The sequence below is a fragment of the Excalfactoria chinensis genome, chromosome Z (assembly GCF_039878825.1).
Source record: "Excalfactoria chinensis isolate bCotChi1 chromosome Z, bCotChi1.hap2, whole genome shotgun sequence".
Classification (NCBI taxonomy): domain Eukaryota; kingdom Metazoa; phylum Chordata; class Aves; order Galliformes; family Phasianidae; genus Excalfactoria; species Excalfactoria chinensis.
In genome coordinates this window covers 2,048,847-2,069,570 of record NC_092857.1, presented here as the reverse complement: position 1 = coordinate 2,069,570, position 20,724 = coordinate 2,048,847, and the positions used below count along the sequence as shown (strand labels likewise).

General features: G+C 42.7%; 1 protein-coding gene across 5 annotated transcripts in view; it reads left to right on the top strand.

Annotated features, from left to right (window-relative positions):
- The first annotated feature begins 1,443 nt into the window (after positions 1-1,443).
- Positions 1,444-20,724, top strand: part of ARK2N (arkadia (RNF111) N-terminal like PKA signaling regulator 2N) — a 43,038-nt gene continuing 23,757 nt past the window's right edge. For 2 of the 5 annotated variants that reach the window (XM_072359514.1, XM_072359517.1), the window contains exons 1-7: positions 1,486-1,620; positions 3,122-3,237; positions 5,464-5,664; positions 5,989-6,061; positions 7,471-7,583; positions 12,070-12,151; positions 16,887-17,703. In XM_072359514.1, coding sequence (XP_072215615.1) covers positions 16,980-17,703 — 724 coding nt within the window. In that variant the 5' untranslated portion in view covers positions 1,486-1,620; positions 3,122-3,237; positions 5,464-5,664; ... (2 more) ...; positions 12,070-12,151; positions 16,887-16,979. Of the gene's footprint in view, positions 1,621-1,687; positions 1,800-3,121; positions 3,238-5,463; positions 5,665-5,988; positions 6,062-7,470; positions 7,584-12,069; positions 12,152-16,886; positions 17,704-20,724 lie in introns of those variants that run through there. The other 3 variants (XM_072359518.1, XM_072359516.1, XM_072359515.1) reach the window with 3 other exon arrangements.

The following is a 20,724-nucleotide window of genomic DNA, read 5'->3' as shown; positions in this document are numbered from 1 at the left end:
TTCTAGACACTGTCATGTCTCAGGCAAGCACTGAGCTAATTTCCTCCAATTGTCTTTGGGGAAGCACAAGTGTTGCAAAGGCAATGTCACTGTCCCCTGGAAGCTCAGGCTGTGCCTCCAGGCTCTTCTGTAGCTAAAGAAACTCCTGTGCTTCCCCAGCAATCACTTCTAGAGGTGTCCCACAGAGACTCAGAGGTCGCAGCAGTCTGAGAGGGATAAGGCAGAGCCAGTCTGTACTCCTTGCATTCCTGGAGACATCACTAACACAGTTTTCTTCTTCCTCTCTTAATCTTTCAGCCCATTCATTCTCTCTGTAAATTCAGAATCTTCCCCCTGGTGTTTCTCCTAATCTGGCATCTAAAGTCTCAGGCAATAAAGCTTTCACCACTTTCCTCAGGGAGACAATTTTCCAGCCTACGGGTTCTCTATTCAAAAGCTTTCCACCCTGTTTCTCAGCTTAAACATGCCCTGTCTTAATTTTACCCCATTAGAATCATTACTGTATCACCAGTCTTCTCCCTTCATTCAAATATTTACAGATCACTAATGTGTCTCTGCTTCGTTTACTAATTACATCGCACCTACTACATCCTGAATCTCCTCTTCTTTGCTTCTGTAATGCCTCCAGGCTGCTGATTCCTTCAGCTGCAGCACTTGGAGCTCTTTTCCATCTATCACTCCCCTCGCAAACACCAGGCAGATGCTTACCGCCCTCGCCTGCCTTGTTATGCCTTTTTGTACGCCGTCCAAATCTGCACTGCCTGTTCCTTGCTTTGGCGTCCTAACACGTGCGCAACAACATGTGGGTGTCATAGAGTCGTGCCTCTGAAGCACATCCTTCTCTTTTAGAGGGAGGTTCTGGACTTTGCCAGAACATTGTTGGGTTCTGGAGGTTGTTTTTATGTTGGTATGGGTTCAGAGATTGGAGTTATCTCTGGGTTGGAGCCTCCAGCAGCAATGCCTGGAGTTCATGCTCTCTGCTACCAGCAGCAATGGCTGGAGTTCATGCTCTCTGCTACCTGCACCACCAATGCCTGGGAGGCTAAGCAGAATTCATAGCATGATATCAGATCACAGAGCAGCCTGAGATAGAAGGAACCCTTAAAGGCCCTCATGTCCCGCTCCCTGCAGTACACAGGGACACCCACAGCTCCATCAGTGCATAGAGCCCACCCAGCCTGACCTTGGGTGCTACCGATTCTCCTTAGATGCACGTAAACACAGTTTTCCAAGTTCAAGGGTGGGTTTGGTGGGGGGGCAGAGGCATTCACGGAGCTCTTGAGGAGGGAGCTCAGAAATCGCCTGCTCCAGCCACGCTGCTGTGCCACCTCAGTGCCTCGGGCGCCCAGGCCTGGCCCTCCATCCCGACGGACGGGCGGTCAGTCCTCCAACCCGCCGCTCTCCGCTCCCCGCCGCAGGGAGGCGCTGTCGGACGCGGCCGCTCTGCTCGGCGCTCGGCTGCTCCGGCGGCGGAAGTGACGGAGCTCAGCGGAGCCCCGCGGCCTCCGCTGGCATTTTCTCTGGCGTCGGGGGCGCGGCGGAGACCCGGCTCCTTCCGGCCGTCCATGCTCCAGCTGCTTCCCCCCGGGGGGGAGGCCAGGAGGGGCCTTTGCTGTCCAGGTGAGTCGAACCGACGCGGCCCGGGCTCTCCCGCTGCTCCGGAGCCGGGCCTGTTGGCCGCGGCGGAGCCGTTACCGTTAGCCGGCGGCGGGTCCCGGTCTGGTTCCCCTCACCCTGAGGTGGAAGGCAGCGGGCTCCATGGAATAGCCCCCCGCTCTGCACAGCCTCCCGGCCGAGAGGTACGGAGAGCGGGGCCTTCCCTGCGCGGACCGGCCGGGCACGGCTGGAGTTCCGCGGTGTCTTTACGCGGTGCCTCGAATGGAAGCGCAGCGCCCGGCTGGGGTTTGTCCGAGCTTCGGTCGGTGCTTCGGCTGTGGGCTGGGAGGGGGGGGTGGGGGGACTGTGACACGCGGGGCTGCGCTGCTGTTTGCTGCCACGGTTTTGTGCGGCTTTGGTTACTGTGGGCGCTGCGGGAGGGGAGAGGTTACGTGCGGGAAAGTTCAGGTGGCTCTTTGCTCATCTCGGCCGAGTTCCGTCCGTTCTCGTAGCGTTTAACGGGCTGCAGATGTGGCTTTGAGCAAGGAGAGTCTGAAGCTCAGCTATGCTACCTGCTCCGGTTTGAATAAGCAGAACGGCACGGACTGCGCTGCTCAGTTGACTGCTAGTAGCTAGGCTATATCTGCTCAGTTGACTGCTAGTAGCTAGGCTATATCTGCTCAGTTGACTGCTAGTAGCTAGGCTATATCTGCTCAGTTTCAGGGTTGTTTAACTTACTTTGCACTGAGATCATCAGGCAGGTACTGAATGGCTGCTTGTTGGAAGGTGCTGGTCCTTCTTTTAGTTAGGTTTTTGGTAGGTGGTTGTGAGAGCCCCCACCGTGGTTCAGTAGGATCAAGCTGTGATCGTGTCTTGGTTTATGGATTGTGGATCTGAGCTACTTGTGTTGTTGTCTTGTCAGTAGCGTTGTGCAGCCATAACTGCAGCAGCTGAGTTAAACAATGTCCTGTTTGTAACGACTTCCATACCTTACTAAGTATAATTACATACATATAAAGTACCTCACTGCATTTCCTGGGGTTGTAACTGCTTGCACATGGAGGTGCTGCATGTACGTGTGAGTCCTGATTTCTTGTTTTTACTGGCTGTAACTCTGGCTTTTAAAGAAATGAATGAGCAGTAAATCTCTGAATCCTTAATCATCTTTCAAGTAACGATCTCTTTAAACATACAAGTTTTCTTTTTGAACAACCACCCCTCCAAATAGGTTGTAAATCTTTTCAGGTGCTTGTCAAGCCAGATAGTAGTTCCACTCCTAGGCATGTGCTACGAGTATTTCTAGCCTTCTAGGAAGGGTTTTAAAGTGCAAACAGTGTTATTTCTTGCCCTAAAACATCAGGCAAACTTTTAAATCTAAGTGTTTGTTCTGTGCTTTGTGTGTTGCTTAAATCTGTCAGTAACTTCATGCTTGACCAATTGCAATGTGCTTAAAGCAGAGTATGGTGCTCTGTTGAAGTGTTCATCCTGCCTCAATTAATATCTGTAATTGCTCTTTCTGTGATAGAAGTCAGGCAGTCCCAGCCGTGCAGCTTCAGCAGGGAAACACTGCCTCTGTGGAGTGAGCAAGTCTGTAGCAGCCTGCAAGGAGAACAGTGAGTTTATGTGGAGTTCAGATAACAGGTAAACACACACAGTACAAAAGCAGCGAGATGAGCTGCTGTGAACTCATCCACCTATGAGCAATGGTTCTTCAGCAGTCCTCTGAATATTTCACATGCCCAGTGATCTAGAGGAGCTTGGTGTTGGTAAAAGAAGCTCTGGTGAGGGTGGTTATGTGGCTACTCATCAGTGCTGCTTTCTGGGGTACCAGGAGGCAGTAGTGTTTTGTCTGGTTGACTAGAAGGGGGACTGTAGGGCTGGGGGAATGTAGTGCGTGAACAGATAGTGTTTATGCTCAACTATGAGGATAACACTTCTGACTCATTTTTAAGCACTTATATTTTTAATTACAACGTGTTGACTATTTCTGTTTGCTTTTGAAACTAATTGCTGGTTGGCTAGCATATAGGCATCACAAAAAGTCACGATGAGAAATTCCCGAGAAATCAGGAAGAAGAAAAGACTGTGGTCTTGCACATTCAGGAACATGATACATGTCTCAGTACAGCCTGGCCCTCTGTGTTTGCACTTGATAAGTGCACAAAGGCTACCTGCTTGGTGAAACCTGAAGGGCACAAAGAAGTTGGGAAATGAATGGAGGCATTAAACTGGGTACTGGGAAAAGGGGAAGGAATCTGTAGATGACTGCAAGGCAGTTGAGATTGGCGTACATGCAGTGGTAACCACGCATGCAAACCAAGCCTTGCTCTGGATAAAAGGGACTTTTAGCACTTTTCACTTAAACATCTGTTAGTGAGGTGAGAGCTTCCATACACTTTGCTGAAGTAAGTGGCTCCTGACTGCATGAGCATTTGGAGCTGCCTGCTGTTGTGGTTTAACCTGGCAAGCAGCTCAGCACTGCACAGCCTTGTACTCATCTCCCTCTCTTTCCCACTGCAAAGAGGGAGAGAACTGGGGGGGTGGAAAAAAAAACATACACAGAAAAAGATAGTTTATAGCTCAGTCTATGAGTTCTATTTACAAAGACAGAAAAGAAGAAACAGCAATAATAAATATTTCTGCACAGTAGGTGATACACAAAGCAGTTGCTCACCACCTGCAGACTGATGCCCAGACAGTCCCTGAGAATCAGCAGCCCCCCTGCCCAACTCCCCACTATTTTCCTTTCTTTGTCACTTGATTCCATACAGTGTAGAAGACCCCTTTGTCCAATTCAGATCAGTGTGTCCTGAGTTCTGTCCCCTCCCAGCTCCTTGTGTCCCTCAGCCCCATAGCTGGCAGGACAGTACAAGAAGCTGAGAAACTGAGATGTCCTTGTCTTTGTGCAGCGCTGCCCATTGATAGCTAAAACATCCATGTGTTATTGGCTTTGGTTTTCTCCTAGAGCCAAAACATGGCATCATATCAGACACTGCGAAGGGGGAAAAAATACTCCATCCCAACTGAAATGAGGACATCTGATTACCTTCTGGCCAGAGTGTTACCACTAAAAATATTTAAGTCTGAGAACTTTTCAAATGAATAGATTGTTTTAAGCAACACTTTATTTAAAATCTCTGTGTGTTGATGGTACTTTTAGACAGAACTGGATTTATGTGCATTTCAATGGATGACTTAGAAAACTGTAAGCACTGACAGAAGCTCAGCAGAAGTCTTAATAACGTATTTACCAGATCAGAAAGATTTAAGCAGCGCAGTTGCAAGCACATAACCAGCACCTCAGAACAGACACTCTTGGAAAGAAGTTCTGAAACTTGATAAGTTTTTACTGACCTGAACATGCTTGGGTAGCAGTGGGGAACCAAAAGTGAAACAGCAGTGTGAAAGAGGGGACTGGCTTAGTGCTGTAAAAGAGCTCTTGTGCTGTACATTCTGCTGTGTTGTTTTCTTGCTTCCTTGTGTGCAGGACAGTAAGGAGACTGTGTCTGTCTCAGTTTTTCAGTGCACAAATTGAAGCACAGCAGGTAACGAATGCTTGTGCCCTTAACACAGCTGAGCTGCTATGACACTGGAATCTACTGCAACAAAAATTGCTGCATTTGCCTTTGCAAATTGAGATGTATAGCTTCTACAGATGGGCAATTCTGAGCATAAAGGAAACCTGAAAGGTATAAGTAAAAATATGGACGTAGCATAAGTATTAGCTTCTGCAGCTGCTTTATCATAAGTCCATCTCTGAACTAGACTGGAGTGACTGATGCAGTAGCACTCAGTTATCGTTATGAGTTAGAAATTAAATTTGTGGTTGATTGCTTGTTCACGCTTGTTTGTGTTCCCTCCTCACAGATCTGACCAACATGAGTAGAGTCGGTGCAGTATAGCAATTTCTCCATGGATGTGACTTTGTTTCTGCAGCTCAGGCACGTGCTGATTACTCATTCAGGACTGAAATGAGATGCAGCTCAGCACTGAGGTGTTGCTGTTACACCATTGCAGATGCATTACTGAAAGCACAGAGAGGTCAAGTAACGTGCCCGTGGTCGTGTGGTGAGTCAGCTTTAGATTTGCTGTGGTCCAACATAGTACCCATTTTTAAGAAGGAATTTAGTTTTTTATCAGTTTTACTACTTAATCTGTCTCTTGAATATTCGGGGAAGAAATTAATTAGAAGAATACTGAACAGGCTTCGGACTTGTGATAGTCATCTCCAATAACACAGCTAAAAGCTGTTCATATTCAATCTGAGAGCTTTTAAATCATAAGAACAGGTGGTCATTTCAGTTAACTGTGAGTGTTTAAGACTCAAGCCTGTAGTTTTGTTTCCATGTACTTGGATTTTACCTGACTTCACAGTGTGACTTTGTCTTGCAGAGTGCTTTTCAGCTTTTGTAAGCAGGCAGAGACTGACTGTGTCGTGACCGTGTTCTTGCTGCTTTTCTTCTGGGTAACGTCTTGTTTCCTTTGCTGGGTCATTAGTCTTTCAAGACTATTTTGGAGGAAGCAGAGCTCAGGATAACTAAATGCCAGTCTTTGTCATATCAGTTGTCTGTGAAATGATGTGGCTTCCACCATATCAGTAATTTAGTTTTCATTGCGAACCTTACATTTTCATGGTACTGGCTGGCACTGTATACTCCAAGTAGTATTGTCTCACTCAATGAAGTGAAAAGAAGGAACTTAACGTGACAGCCAGATAAGGTTAGGATAGTATGTACTGTGCTCTAGTGCTGTGTCTTTCTAATCAACTGGTAATCTCCTGACCCCTCAGTTTACTTTCCCACTTCTTCTCTGGGTATGCCAGCTCTTGCTGTGGAGAGGGATCTAAGTCTGCTGGCACAAGCAAAGTTTGGGGAAGAAGTGATGAGAAGGTCAGGATGTTGTCCATTAACTCCACATACTCTGATTGCAATACAATGTAAGCTAAGAGTGTAGTTTTTGTTTTTTAGGAAACATTCCATTAAGGGCGTAAGCTGGGAGAAATGCTGATAGCCTGGGGCCTCATGTTGTTCAACAAGATGTCTTTTGAAAATGCAGTTATCATTGTGGGAAAGAATGGGTCTGTGCCCATAAGCTGAATGGCTGCTAAATACAGTTTGTGCTGTCAATAGCTGTGGTTTTCACAGAGCTCGTAATGTCTTTTGATTAACACTGTGTAGGGACTGTGAGGAGCTAAAACAGACACGAGTGTTATTTTTGAAAAGCCAGTGAAGTTTTACTTTGCATGATTCCAGTTACTGGAATCTAAATTACTTATTAATACAAGTGATCTCAAAGTAATTTACAGCGTGTGGATCCCAGGCCGTGCTTTATGTGTTGCTTATTTCAGCCTGCTGTCACAGGAGAAAATCCAGAACTTGTTGAACGCTGCAAACCTAAGTCAGAGAGCTCTAAAGAGTTTTCAGTTTTGGGGGGATTGTGTAGCTATAGATCTCATACAATTTAAGAGGTAGTTTGATAACAGACACTTAATTTCTCTTGTGTCACAAGATAATGCTTTTTCTGCATTTTAACATCTGTAGTGAATTTCACTGTTCTTGTGGAATTCATAAAGCTCCAGCAATAAGACTTTGGGCATAATACTCCAGACTTAATGGCCTTTATTCCTTCTACCTCTCCTTTTGCTAGGAGATTTGTAGATATATATCATTTACATATCTTCTGTTGATAATGATTCTCTTCTTAAGAAGGCTCTCCCAGCTGTTTGTAAAAGAACAGTAATGCAACAAATCATTTTAGGGTGCATAGTACTTTTAATTAAGGGTACGTGGGGATTTTTCTGTTAAAACCTGCACAGTACCAACAATAACTACCACCTAGGGCTGTTTATTTATTTTTTTACTCTTGTTTTAATAGGTAACTTGGTGTTCTCTCAGGTTTAACTCTTGGAAGTCCAATATATTCAAAGCCTTCTGCATGTTTCCCAGTCTTCCAGTCGCTCTTTCAAACCAAGGGTCAAATTTCTTGAGGTATGCTGACTAGGAGTAAACGTAAGAAGTATCTGATAGTGACAACAGTGTTAAAGACATCATTTATAATGCACTAGGAACTGGCTTTTGACACAGTTAGTTGTGTTTTAGAAATTCCCATACTAACTTTCGATCATTTTTTAGAATGAACCTTTGTGTACTTTGCACCAGCTTCTTCATCTGCTGTTTGTCAAAAGCTTGTTCTGAATTAACCCTTGCCTGCACTGTCCTTTTTCCTTACCATGTTTTTTTTCTCCTTTCATAGCAGCAGGTCGTGCCACAGTCTGACACTAACTCTGCCTGTGTCCACAGACATCTGTGGTTGCTATGTCCTGTGAGGATTCCTTTTCTATTGTTGTGTTAGAACAGCTTCTTAGGAAGCCTCAAATAGGCGTGGTGCATTGGGGTTTTGTAAAGATGCAGACTAAAAGGTTGGCTGTCATTCTGCATGTGGTCTTGAGCAGGGTCCAGCAGCACAGGTGAGCTTTTTCAAGTGAGAAGCCAGCAGGTTGTTTGCACTGGAGCTACATCTGCTGCTTACTGCTTACTTAGGGTATGACAGACCAGTGTCACGAGCACTTCTGTCAGTGGAGCACACTAGGCATGTAAAGACTGCATTAGACATCTGCTAGAGAACAGCATCAAACGTTATGTCTTCTTATTGGTCAAAAAAAAAATGATGAAAGCTTTGGTGTCAGGAACAGCCCAGCAGCAGCTGATGGTTACTGATGCTGACATTTCATAATTTGAAGGCAACATGCATTTACCGTTAGGGTATTTAAGGCTATTTTTTTCACTAGTATTTCTGTTACAGTTTCATGTTCAGTGTTAAGATCTTGTACAACTAGCTGAATAGTTAAGTAACAACTGAGCGTTAGTAGCTTGTGATTGTGAAAATGACCTGAGGTTCCCGTTTTGGCTCTCTAGACTTTGTGTAGAACTTTGGTCTGTCGCCTTATTTCTCTTCTTCAGTTGGCCAGACCATAAAATGGTTATGTTGCTGCTAGATATGACAGGAAGATACTGTGTTTTTGCCTAAGGCAAAACTGCTACTGAATGATGGTTTTTGAAGCTTTTAAATACCCCAAAGCTGATTTGTTTATTTCTTCTATGCCAGCTTGTAAAACGGGCTGACTCTGTAGTACTTGCAGATGAGCTGTAAACTTGCTTAATATCTCTCTGCTAACTCAGCTTTGTTAAAAACGAATGGCTGTCATAAACCCATGCAGTTTCTAGTTTGGTGGCTTTTTTTTTTTGTCTGGATGACTTTATTATGAGATGCAACAGACAAAGGGAACACCAACATCAGCTAGAGAAGCAGTGCGAGACGGTGCAGAGGTGCAGATCTGGCATAAGGTAGGCAGGCAGTCCTGTTCCAGGAGAGGAAAAGTTGCAAATAATAGCAAAGCAGCGCTTCTCTATTAAGTGTATCTCTGCTCTTGATGTCAAGAACTGACAGGTTATGATTTGCAAGGCCCAGTGACTGGTATAGTGCTGTCCTCATTCTAGGCCTGTCACTGCTGTCTGTTGTGCTCAGCTGCTCACTTTGCTCTCCTGAGCTGCACTTCTCAGGCCTCAGTGTGCTGTAAAGTGCAGGGCTTCCTTCTAGGGAGCAGGATTACAGAAGGACCAGCAGTGGGCAGTTCTGCCTCATCACAGTGGCAGCAGACAGCCAGAGGGATTGAAGGACTCAGGGAACTGCAACCTGTGACCCACAGCACTCACTGCTGCTTCCAATTTTCCTAACAGTAGGAGCAGTAGGGAACAGAGTGTTCGTTTGTGCCTGTCTGGGCTGGATCTGCATTGATTTTGCTGGAGACAGCAGTGAGATGAGTAGTACTGGTGGTGTTGTCCCGATCTGTTTGAAGCTATTAGCAGATAACGAAGTGCGTGGTCACTTTCAGAATATTACAGTAAAATGTTCAGAATAGAAAGCAAATCTCCACTCTGAAGATCAGGATTAATTTAAGTGTTAGCGTTGTTCCTAAGCAACTTAATATGTGATATTTCTGGGAGCATTACTTTATTGACCAAAGTAGAACAATAGACCAGCGTTTCTGGTTGATCTGTTTAACAGACTATTTTAATCTGTTTATGTAAAATGGCATGAATCAGTGGAGGAAGCACAGCGTGCATTTATCTTGAGTAACAGAAGTAGGTAGGTAAAATGGGGTTTTGTTAAACTACAAACCTTAGGAGGAGATGGTGCCATCTGTATGGCTATCCATAGTGGGTATGTCCTGTGCAGGAAATGAAGAACAGCTAGCCAGCCCAGCATTGATTTCTTCAACTAGTTTTGCTGAAAGGGTCATGATAATTCACAAATTAATCTCCTAAATTTTTAGGAGCAAGCTTGTAAAAAATATGTCTCTGGTGACTAATGGAGAGTACTGAGGACTTAAAAGCACTGCACGCTTGAGAAAAACAGTTTCACTCTGAGACAGAAATGATATTTTAGAAGATTAAATGCAACCTGTGTGTGCCTTTGGCTGTGTGCTAATTAATTTATTTTTACAAGGACTGTGATTCTGTGGGATTCCAGTGCAGCTGGTGTGTGTTTCTAGAAGCCTGCGTGTCAGCTGGTAAACTAACTCTGCATTTTGTTTGGAAGAGGCAGAACATGTGCATTAAAATTACAATGTGTAGACCTGTATTTAAATGTAAAAACTTTTTTTCTTGTTAATGATGAAAAAAAGCTGTTGCTTTTTCAGGGTTGCTAAGGATGCTTCACAAACCTTAGCTTTAATACATATACTTGTAGTTTCTCTTCTGTCTTGTATAATTTGTATATCCAGCCTGCTGAGCTCTCAGTAGGAGCAGCCTATTTTTAACCTTGGTTTGTTTATGCAAAACCAGTTGAAACAGAGCATTAGCTTAATCCTTTCTTCTTTTGTTTCACACCTCAATTCTCTTAGCATGTCTATTGCGAAGGGTCTTATTCTTTAGGATTGCTACCAGGCCTGATTTGTGAATCATCTGATAAAGAGCCAACTCCACTCCCAGAAATGTGCCTTAGGTAGAATTGTGTGCTGGTGAGTCAGCTTCAGGGCAGCATTTTCAAAGGAACACTATATAAATTACACAGTATCCATGTGGGGGTGGCTTAGTGTTATGAGAAATCTGCTCTAGAGCATCATGCACGCATCCGCACAGAGCTGAGTCAGCCGGCTTCAGTCAGATCGAGTGCTGCTTGCACTTTAGTTGAGTGCAGAGGTATGTGTGACGCTTAAAAGAAAATCAAAGTATCCAGGTCTTGTGCTGCATCTGTCCTTCCTCTCTCCCTTTCTCTTAGACACAGAGTCCATCAAGTGCTTGCTTCAGTTCTTGCTGCTATTTTACGATATCGTGTAGGAGTAAGTAGTACACATTTGTCCATGGCTCTTTTACCTCTTATTCCATCCATGCTTAGTTGTTTTTGGTAAACATGAGATAATCCACAGGTGGTGGAATTAATTGTTTACGTGGATCTGAGTAACTGTATTCTTCAGTTCCATATAAATAGAAAAACATTCAGATTTAAGTGGAGACACTAGTATCTGTGACATTGAAGCTGTAAGATAGACGTCCTCTGGATGGACCTCTGTATTCTAAACAAGTAACTCCTGTGCAGCACTGCAGCTCATCTTCTCATTTGTGTAGTCACAGACCATATTTTGTATTATTTCAGGTGAAAATGTAGGTAGTTTCTCATTTTTCAAATTATAACCTGTAATGAATGACTTATGGTGTGAGGAGGTGGGTTCCAGTTTTCTTTTCCTGTCAGTGCTACTATGGTATCAAAAGACAAAGTTTTGCTGGATATATTTTAATCCAAAAAGTGGTAGAACTTAATCATAAGCAATCATAAGCAAGGAAAAGTGGTCTTCAGCGTGTGGTGGTAGTTAAACTCATCTGGGTTCCTTTTCCATAAAGGGCTGGACCAGGTGGTCTTTTGAGGTTCCTTCCAGTCTGGGCTCTGTGTAGTGTGCCAGTAGTAAAGTAGACTGGCTTTTAAGAGACAGCTGCTGTGAGAAACTCAGTTCTTCTGAAGTAAGAATGTGTCATACCCACAGCTGCTGAAGGTGAGAGGTGATTTGCACTTCGTGTGTGCTGGGTGTTCTTAATCGTGAATCAGTTCAATAGCACCTAAAAGGCGATGTGCAATTAAAGTGAAACTATTGAGATGTTTATTAACTGTGTCAGGCCTTTTCATGTTCTTGGGTGAAACTCATTTCCTACTGGCATGGCAATTCTATAAAACATTTATTTTGCTGAGAACAAAACAAGCATAATCTCATGAAGGATGTGTATATGTCCAGTTATTGACTGGTGAAGAGCATGCATACCATCCTTGATAAAACTCTGTGTGTGTTAGTGTTTATTAATGGCACAAACTTTACAAATGTTCTTAGAATTATTGTTATTCAGGCTCTAGTCATTAAGTTATATGTTTAAATTTCATTTTCTGCTCTTTAATCCATTTTTGTCTTCAAAAATCTCTTCTCAGATGAAACAGCAGTGAAAGAAACTCTTCAGTAGCCCCTCCTGTGTGTAGTTTGAGCTCGAGGTCTGATGGGAGCAAGCAGCAGGTAGTTTTCCATCAGGTTTGTTTTTATCTGAAGGGCTAACTTGCTCTCCATTCCCTGGTCTTATCGCCAGCTTTTTTTGTTTTGTGTTTTTGTTTTTGTCTGGCATAGCAAAGTGAAAATACCTAAGAAAGAGCAAGCCAGCTTTGGTGCAAAGGAGGGAACAGAACTACTCAGTTTTGAGCAGGGGGTAAATAAAAGGGTCTGGGCTGGTGGCATCGAGCTGTTAGATTGGGTGGGCTGTCTGCTGAGCTGACCTTTGGAATCCTTCTGGCTTTCTTCACAGAAGTACGTTTTGCTAAGAGTGCAGATTATGTGCTTTTTACAAATGACTATGGTTTAAAAGTATCTCCCATGTGAAGCTATGGATAGATATTTAAAGGTTTCTGCATGCTGGTACTTTCTTTGTATGGTTAAAAAGTAAAATCTAGCACAGAAGTTCTTACGCCATTGCTTTTTTTTTTTTTTAATCAGTATCTGTGCATCAAAAAAAAGGAGAATGACATTTCTGAGCAGTGTCTAATTAAGTATCCATCTGTGTCTGTAAGCATCGCAGCTTTAATTATTTTTTCAGTGCTATATTATTTCAGAAAGAAACTGGTCTTTCCCGAATTCTACCTCGAGATCACCTTTTTTTAATGCCATTACTAGAAAAAAGAGAGGCAAGAAGGAGCAGGACTTTTTCAGTATTCCTCTTTATGTTCCATGTATTTCTCAGTCAGAACTAAGTCAGTTTCTTTTCTTTGATATATTGCTTTCCTTGGTATGGATATGTTATTACCCCCACTGTCTGCATTCTTTCCTGCAGCAAAGTCTGTTTGAGTCACAGCAGACTCTCTTCCCTTGAGGTAGATGTGGAATTCTTTTTTTATGTACGTACTAATTACTGCAGATATCACATAAGCTGGTAGGACTTACTGAATCCATTGTAGCTGGAGCCACAGAAGAAGCTGATGGTTGTCACTGATATCTTTACTGCCTGTGAAACCTCCTGGTGTCTAGGAGGGATGGCTAATGGATGGAGAAAGGCAGACATTGTCTCAAGGGCTGGGAGGAAGATGTGGTCAGCATCCTATCAGCGTGAGGAAAATCACAGCGCAGGTTCTCCTGGGTGCCGTTCACAGGCACGTGAGGTGGTCAAAAAAACATCTGTCATTAATTTGTGAATGGCAACTCTCCTGTGACTAACCTGGTGCCTTCTGGGCTGAGACCAGTGGCTGTGTGAGCAGTGGGCATGCATTGCCCTTGCAATACTGGCACACTGGAGGGGTTGCTATGTTGGAGAGTAGGCTGCTTACTCAGAGGGACTGCAATGGGCTGGAGAAGTGTGCTGATAGAAACCCTATCCTTAAGAGCTGCAGCGTAGTGATGTGTGAGGAGAGAGGCTGGGATAACTTTGTTGTCTGTGAGGATGCTTAAAATCTGACAGGACAAAGCTGTGGCCAGCCTGATCTGATCAGTCCTGAGTGGGACCACGAGGTTGAAGCAGACACCTCTGCACCTTTGGACCAGCTCCTTTGTACAGAAAATTTCTGTGATTCCATGACTGTCAGAACTTGGTTTGTTAGAGCTTGGGTGTTTTTTTCTGTTTTATTTTTTTTGGTGTTCTTCATAGAATTGTTTGAGTTAGAAAGGACATTCGAAGGCCACCTCTAGTCCAGACTCCCCTGTGATGTGCTACAGCTAGATTGGATGCTTTCACAACATGAATTGGAAGAGATCTGGCATGGTTTGAGTAGTCAAAATAAGATACTACTTAATAATAAAAAAGGTTATTTTCATAATTCTGTTTTTTTTCAAGGTTGGAACATGTAGATGAAACTTGTTTGTTTTTTGTTTGTTTTTTTTTTCCCTGGCTGATAAACAAGATGTAAAGTCAAGTACTGATACTCTTATTTTCCCTTTGGGAACTCTGGGGTAAATGATGTTCCCGAATGAGATGCCCTTGAAAAATGAATCTGTAGTTCATTTTGGCTGCCCTTTAGCTTTGTGTAGAGCTCCATCCTCTGTGCGAAAAGGGTAGATGGTACAAAAGCAGTTCTGTGGTTCCTAGCTTGGATTTCAAAATGCATTTCTTTTGGCCATCTGGTCATTCTCTCTTTATGTATTTGAGCAACCATATTTTTCCTTGCATAAGCAGAAACCAGATTTAAAATTCTTGGGAGAGGTGTTTTTCTTTTCAAAGCATATTACCACAGGAGAAGCCAGGAGTTGCATTGGCATATATATACTATACACCCCACTGCATGTAATTCTTGGCAAGCCATTTAGTCATCAAGTGTGCTTCCCTTTAAAATAGGAAAATTATTTGATAAGGTGGATTTGCAGATGGAATATGTAGAAATACTGCTTTTATTACAGTATTGGGGTGCGTTTGCCTTGGAACATGTGAATTCATCATGTGGGTTTGTTGATAGTGTGCTGTGACCAAGAAAATGAATGAGCTCCTATGATATTTATTACCTAGTACATTTGATTTAAATTAGCATCTCCATAAATTCCTCTTATTAAGTTGCTTTCAAGATAATTTTACTCAGTGCAACTATAGGAGACATTTTCCTCTATATACACTTTCCTGTATATTTTTCTTTCTTTCTTTCTTTCTTTTAATCTTGATGGAAAAGTCTTTTTACTACTTTTTTCCTTTTTTTTTTTTCTTTTTCTTTCTTTTTTTTTTTTTTTTTTCCTTGTATTTAGTAGATCTGAAATTGTCATCCTGGTCTTTCTTGTGTTGTCTGTTACTAACTAAGCTTTCTTTCCATAACTGGTGTTTCCCATAAATATCTTCATAATTCTCTTGCATCATTTCATTCATTAGCCTGAAGGAAACGAAAGTTCTACTTTCATATTCATTTAAAAATGAAGTTTCTAAGTGAGATGGGGCAAATGGCAGAGCAGAGAGCTTTTGACAGAACCTATCTAAGTCTTTTCCTGTGCTGCAGATAAGCAGCATGCAGTTACAGGCAGCTGGGATGGATTGGGAAACCGAAGGAGGATAGACGGGGTAGAAAAATCTCTCAAAGCCATCCACACCATCACAGAACGGCCTGGGTTGGAAGGGACCTCAAGGACTATGAAGCTCTAAACCCCCCTGCTGCATGCAGGGCTGCCAGCCTCCACATTTAATACCAGCCCAGGCTGCCCAGGGCTCCATCCAACCTGGCCTTGAACACCTCCAGGGATGGATGGGGCATCCACAGCCTCTCTGGGCAGCTGTTCCAGCACCTCACCACTCCCACAGTAAAGAGCTTCCCCCTGATATCCAACCTGAATCTTCCCTCCTTCAACTTAAAACCATTTCCCCTTGTTCCTGCTATTATCTGCCCTTTCAAAGAGTTAACTCCTCTCCTGTTTGTAGGTTCCATTTAGGTAACCATCTCAGGTTACTAATCACTCTTTTCCACCTAAATGTATTTTTCAAAACAGCAGATTAAAGCTTAATATTGCTTTTCCTTATGTGTGCCTGCTTTTTTTTTTTAAGTGCCATACATTTATTTTTTCACTGCTCTAAATTCATGAGCAGTTTGTTCCATACAATTCATCTGCAAGTGAATGTGGTAACTGCAAGATCCTCCTTCACCTTATTCTGCGCTGAATTACAAATGAGGATTTGGGTCGGAGGCAGAGTGTGAAAAATTAAGATCAAATGATAAATACTGTATTGCTTTAAAAACAAATAAAATTCCCTGAGGGTTCTGTAGGTGCTTCTTAGTTGATGATGTGCAAGTTATCAATCAGATCGGTAGCTTGATTTTCATGCTTGTGCTGAAGAAATGCAGTTTGTTAAAATATAGCTTAAAGTAAATGTAGGATCGTGGTGTGGGTGGATACTTTTTCTTGCTTGCAGCCCAGGCTATTTAATGCTGTTTTCCTGGCAGATTTAGGGGAGAGTCTAGGCCAGCTTGTAGGCTCTCATACAGCCAGGGCTTTTATGGCAGCCTTTCGAGGAGAACCCAAGTGGTGTTTTAAATGCTCCTAATAAGCTTTACACATGGCTTACCAGCATTACTCTCCGCTGAGAATGTATCTTTATTATATAGCCAAGACTTCTATAGACACTGCCTGAAGTGTTGTAAATTCCAGCTCCCTGAGAATATGGTATCACTTTGTAGTCTTGCTCTGTAATGTTCAGCAATGTGGTTTCAAGCCAAAACGTCTGGATTTTGCTTATGCCACGTTGGTACTGTAAATTTGTCAATTACCATAAAAAAACATTTTAAACATTTTAAAGTTTGAAAGTCCTGATCAACTGAAAGTAGATTTCTCATCAATACGGAAACAGACCTGCGTTCTGGTCTGTTCAGGCAGATGGCTACCAAGTCTGGGAGTTTTCACTCTGGCTTTGTTCATAAGTGCTAAAATTCTCCATTAGAATGTTGAATGTTCTTGGTGAAGAAGTTGGCATATGTTGCTTAGAATGCATTGGTTTAAGTTTTATAAAGAAAATGGTTAGAAACGCTTTCTGTCATTTTCTCATCTGCTTTTGGTGTTCCAGTGAGATGAGCCACATTTAGTGGGATTCCAACCCTATCTTTCACAAATGTGGGGAAAAAAAAAGGAGGAATAGATTGGTGTAACAGGATGAGTTCACAAGGAGAAAGCAAATATATAAAACCAATGTGGCACTGAGTCATGTTCCCTGTAACCGAAAGCAACCAGTTGATTAGATAATACCGTGAACGTTTGGACTGAGTGAGTTGCTTGGGTCAATTATTCTTACCGTTCTGTTCTTGTGCAGGCTGCTGCATTGCTGAAAACCGTAACTAGCTGACTCCGTCTTCCAGGCTGCGTGCTCCATGCTTTGAGACTGAGAGGACCCTGGTGCTCTGAAATGAAGATGGAGGCAGTGGGAAAAGGCGAAGAACTTTTGGATTCAGAAGTTCCACCAAAGGCTTCTGAGAAGCAGGAAGCAGCTCCCGATGAAGATGGACCTATAGAACTGGAGACAGGTGCTCAGAAAGATAGCGTGCCCACTGCATCAGATTCTGCAGTGCTCTCTTCGATGCCATGCTTACTGATGGAACTGAGACGAGACTCCTCAGAGTCCCAGATAGCATCTACAGAGAGCGATAAGCCAGCGGGTGGTCAAGTTTATGAGAGTGACTCTTCTAATCATTGCACGCTTTCTCCTTCTTCCAGTGGGCATTTGGCTGACTCAGATACGTTGTCTTCCACAGAAGAGAATGAGCCCTGTCAGGCTGAAGCTGCTGTGGAAGAAGACCCTTCCGGGGTCTCTAAGGCTGCAGTTGCAAGAAAATCCAGGCGATCCAGGTCCGAAAGTGAAACTTCAACCATGGCTGCCAAGAAAAACCGACAGTCTATCGATAAGCAGAATGGTCGAGTTACCAAGACAAAAGGTCACCGAAGCCAAAAGCACAAAGAAAGAATCCGGCTGTTAAGGCAGAAACGGGAGGCAGCTGCTCGCAAGAAGTACAACCTGCTGCAGGACAGCAGTACCAGTGATAGTGACCTGACGTGTGACTCGAGCACGAGTTCATCAGAAGGTGGTGAAGAGGTTTCAGGGAGCAGCAAGACAATCACTGCAGAGATACCAGGTAGAGGATGTTTTTTAAACTGAACTGTAACGCATCTGGCATCGTTTCTCAGCTGTCATGCTAAGTTAGATGAGTGACACTTGAGAAAACGCAGGAGAACTGCAGCTCTGTGTAAATTTGAGGACTGCAGTGCATTAACAAGATATGGGCAAATTTTAAAATCCGTTCTGAGGTTTTAGTGCACTTTTTGCACACCAACAAATTTTAGAAGTGGTAAATTGGAGGAAGGACTGTCTTTGAATTCTGGAATTTTCAGATCTTTTCCTTTGTAAGCCTACACGAATTCCTATCAGCGCTGTTAAATCCCATTAAATGGTGATAATCTAATAATTTCATTCTTAAGATAAGTGGCCAGCTTTGCTTTAATATACTAAGACCACAGCTTGGCAGCTGTGTTGGGAACAATATAGCGTACCTCTTGCCCTGTGTTACAATAAGGCCCCACTCACTGTTGCACTTGCGCTGTGCTTTCAGCTCTCCGTTTCAGTGCATGACAAACGTACTTTGCCTTATTGCAAATTCTTGCAGATTGCAGCTGGTCACCTATTTTAGGACATAAATATGAATTTGTTTACACAGAGGCCCAAGCTGTTTCTAGTTATAAATTTGCAGCATTTCAGACAAAGCTGTTACCATTTTCCTGTGTGATAAGAATCTATAATATCTGTGTTCTTAACTTTCTGACGCATCCATGCTGAGTGATTGGAAGTGGCAAATTACAGGGAGATTCTTACGGTTTTATTAGAAGGATGAATTCTTAAAGTTTCTTGTCTGCTGAGTCTTTTGTCTTATTAGCCCAAGTGCCACGGACAGGATTTTGTATACGGCTCTTAGAGAATGCTATACCATAGAACCATCGTCTCATGACAATCAAAAATAAAATTACATGAGAATAAAGTTTTTTGGCTTGCAGATTTTTACTGAATTACATGATTTTTTGCCTTGTGCTAAAAGCTTTTTGTTGTTGTTGGTTTTTTTTGAGATAAGTTTAAATTTCCATAGGGCAAGGAATCTTAAAGGAAAACTGCAATGGCTGGTTCCCATTTTCTGAACTAATGTTTACTAGATTTCCTATTTAAAATATCTGCATCAGATTTTGCACATAATGGTCTCTGTTCTAACTGGCTTGATGACAGTGAACAATTTTGCTGCCATGAGAACTGGCCTTTCTCCCACATATTGCTAGGAAGCAGGTTGCACAAAGGAAGTTAATGTTTATTATTGGAAAGTCTGGGAAAGGCATATTCTTTTTGTAACATGTAGTAAACTTTTAATAGATGCTCTAAAATTATTCTTGCCAATTTAGTAGTTGGTCAGACTTCTAGTTTTCATAGCTCTGTGCCTTTTTTCTTTCTGATGGGTCAATCCCTCCTCTCCCAAACAAACCCTCACCAAATCCCCCAGGGGATATACTTTTATTTTTTTATAAAGTCATAAAGTCTTACAACCCAGAGAAGGTCCCACTTGGTATTTTTCAGATCTGCTTAGATTTCTGACTTGCATTGCTGAGGTTGGAAACCACTCTTGAGTGCTTTTCTGTGCCACTGGGTTCCAGCATTTGAGTGTAGTGAAATGATCCCAGTGTAGTATATAGAAAACTTGTAAATTTAATGATTATTAAACCTAGGCCTGATTTTTATTTTTATTTTTATTTTTTTTTGCCTCCGTTGCAGTATGTGGATGTGCAAAAGCCAGCCTGGAGAACAGTGACCTTTATTGTTAGTTCATAGCTCCTATCACTCGTGTAATAATAAATTACATTATGACATTAAAACCCTGGAATTAGGCACAATGCGTGCCTGGCAGATTGTGGTTTTCCTTTAGACAAAAACATCTTTGCTTTGTAGGAAACTGGCTGTTAGTACAAGAGAAAGACATGCTGTATAGAGATAAGGACAAAGGTAGCCAAAAATGCATTCTGTGCTCTTTTGGGTTAATAAAGCGTGGTCTTCACAGATGCAGGGCAGCTGTGAGCCTGGCAGGAACTCCCTGTGCTCCGTTGCAGTGTCAGGTCCATGTGCCCCCTGCAGTCCCTCTTGTTGGGCTTACAGAGAGCTTAGCTAAAGTTACTTTCCTGAATAGAAAGCATTTTTAATGCGCTTAGTGCTGGGCTGTAAGCAGCCTCAAAAGTTAGGAATTAACAATTAGAAAATACTGCAGGGTAAGCTTTCCTGGAAATTCAGCCATGGGTATCCTCTGCACAAAGTCAAAAAGTAATAGACTTCGTTTTTAACTTCACACTTGAACTTCATAGTCAAGAAACCGCAGTGCGTCTGTCAAGACATAAGCAAGAAAAAGCACTTTCATTTATTTTTAAAGGAGTCTGTACCCCTCGATGCAGAGGAGTTTGTGTTTTCCGTAGCCTTATTGTATTTGGATGCCTCAGCAGTACTGTTTGTTCCAGCCTCAGTGTGGCTTATTATTGGAACTGATTTTCAAACCTGTCTGTTGTCTGGAAAATGGCTTTGCCAACAGGGATGCTCTAAAACTTTTATCAGTAGTTCATTTAATATGAGTTAATCTTTCATAACAGAGGCTATATGTGCTCTAACCCTTAACCTTCTGCTGAAACTTAGGACAGAAGACAGTTCACTTGCATAAGGTCTGAAATTTGAACTACCAAATTCAGGAGTGTGATAGTTTTTTTTCTTGTCAATCAGCACTTCCATCCTAACAGTGCAATCACTTCTTTTTCCAAACAGTGAATGAAATACATTAGGATAGAAGAGCAAGGTAAGGAAAACGTGCAGTTAGATGCACGATGGTGCCATGAACAGATGTAGTATTATTAGCTTTGTTTCGTTGTGCGTGTGCCCAAGTTGTGAACTATGCAGTTGTGCAATGGAGTCAGTCCTCTGCTGAGCTCCATTAAAATGCTTTGGCTTGTTTTTCTTCACAAAGACTGAAAGGTAGAGTTGAGATCTAATTGGTAATGCAGTAGGAAACAAGCGCAGTGCGATGCGTTATTCTTAACATGGCACCATGTAAAATATATATATATTCAACCTGAAAATACACATT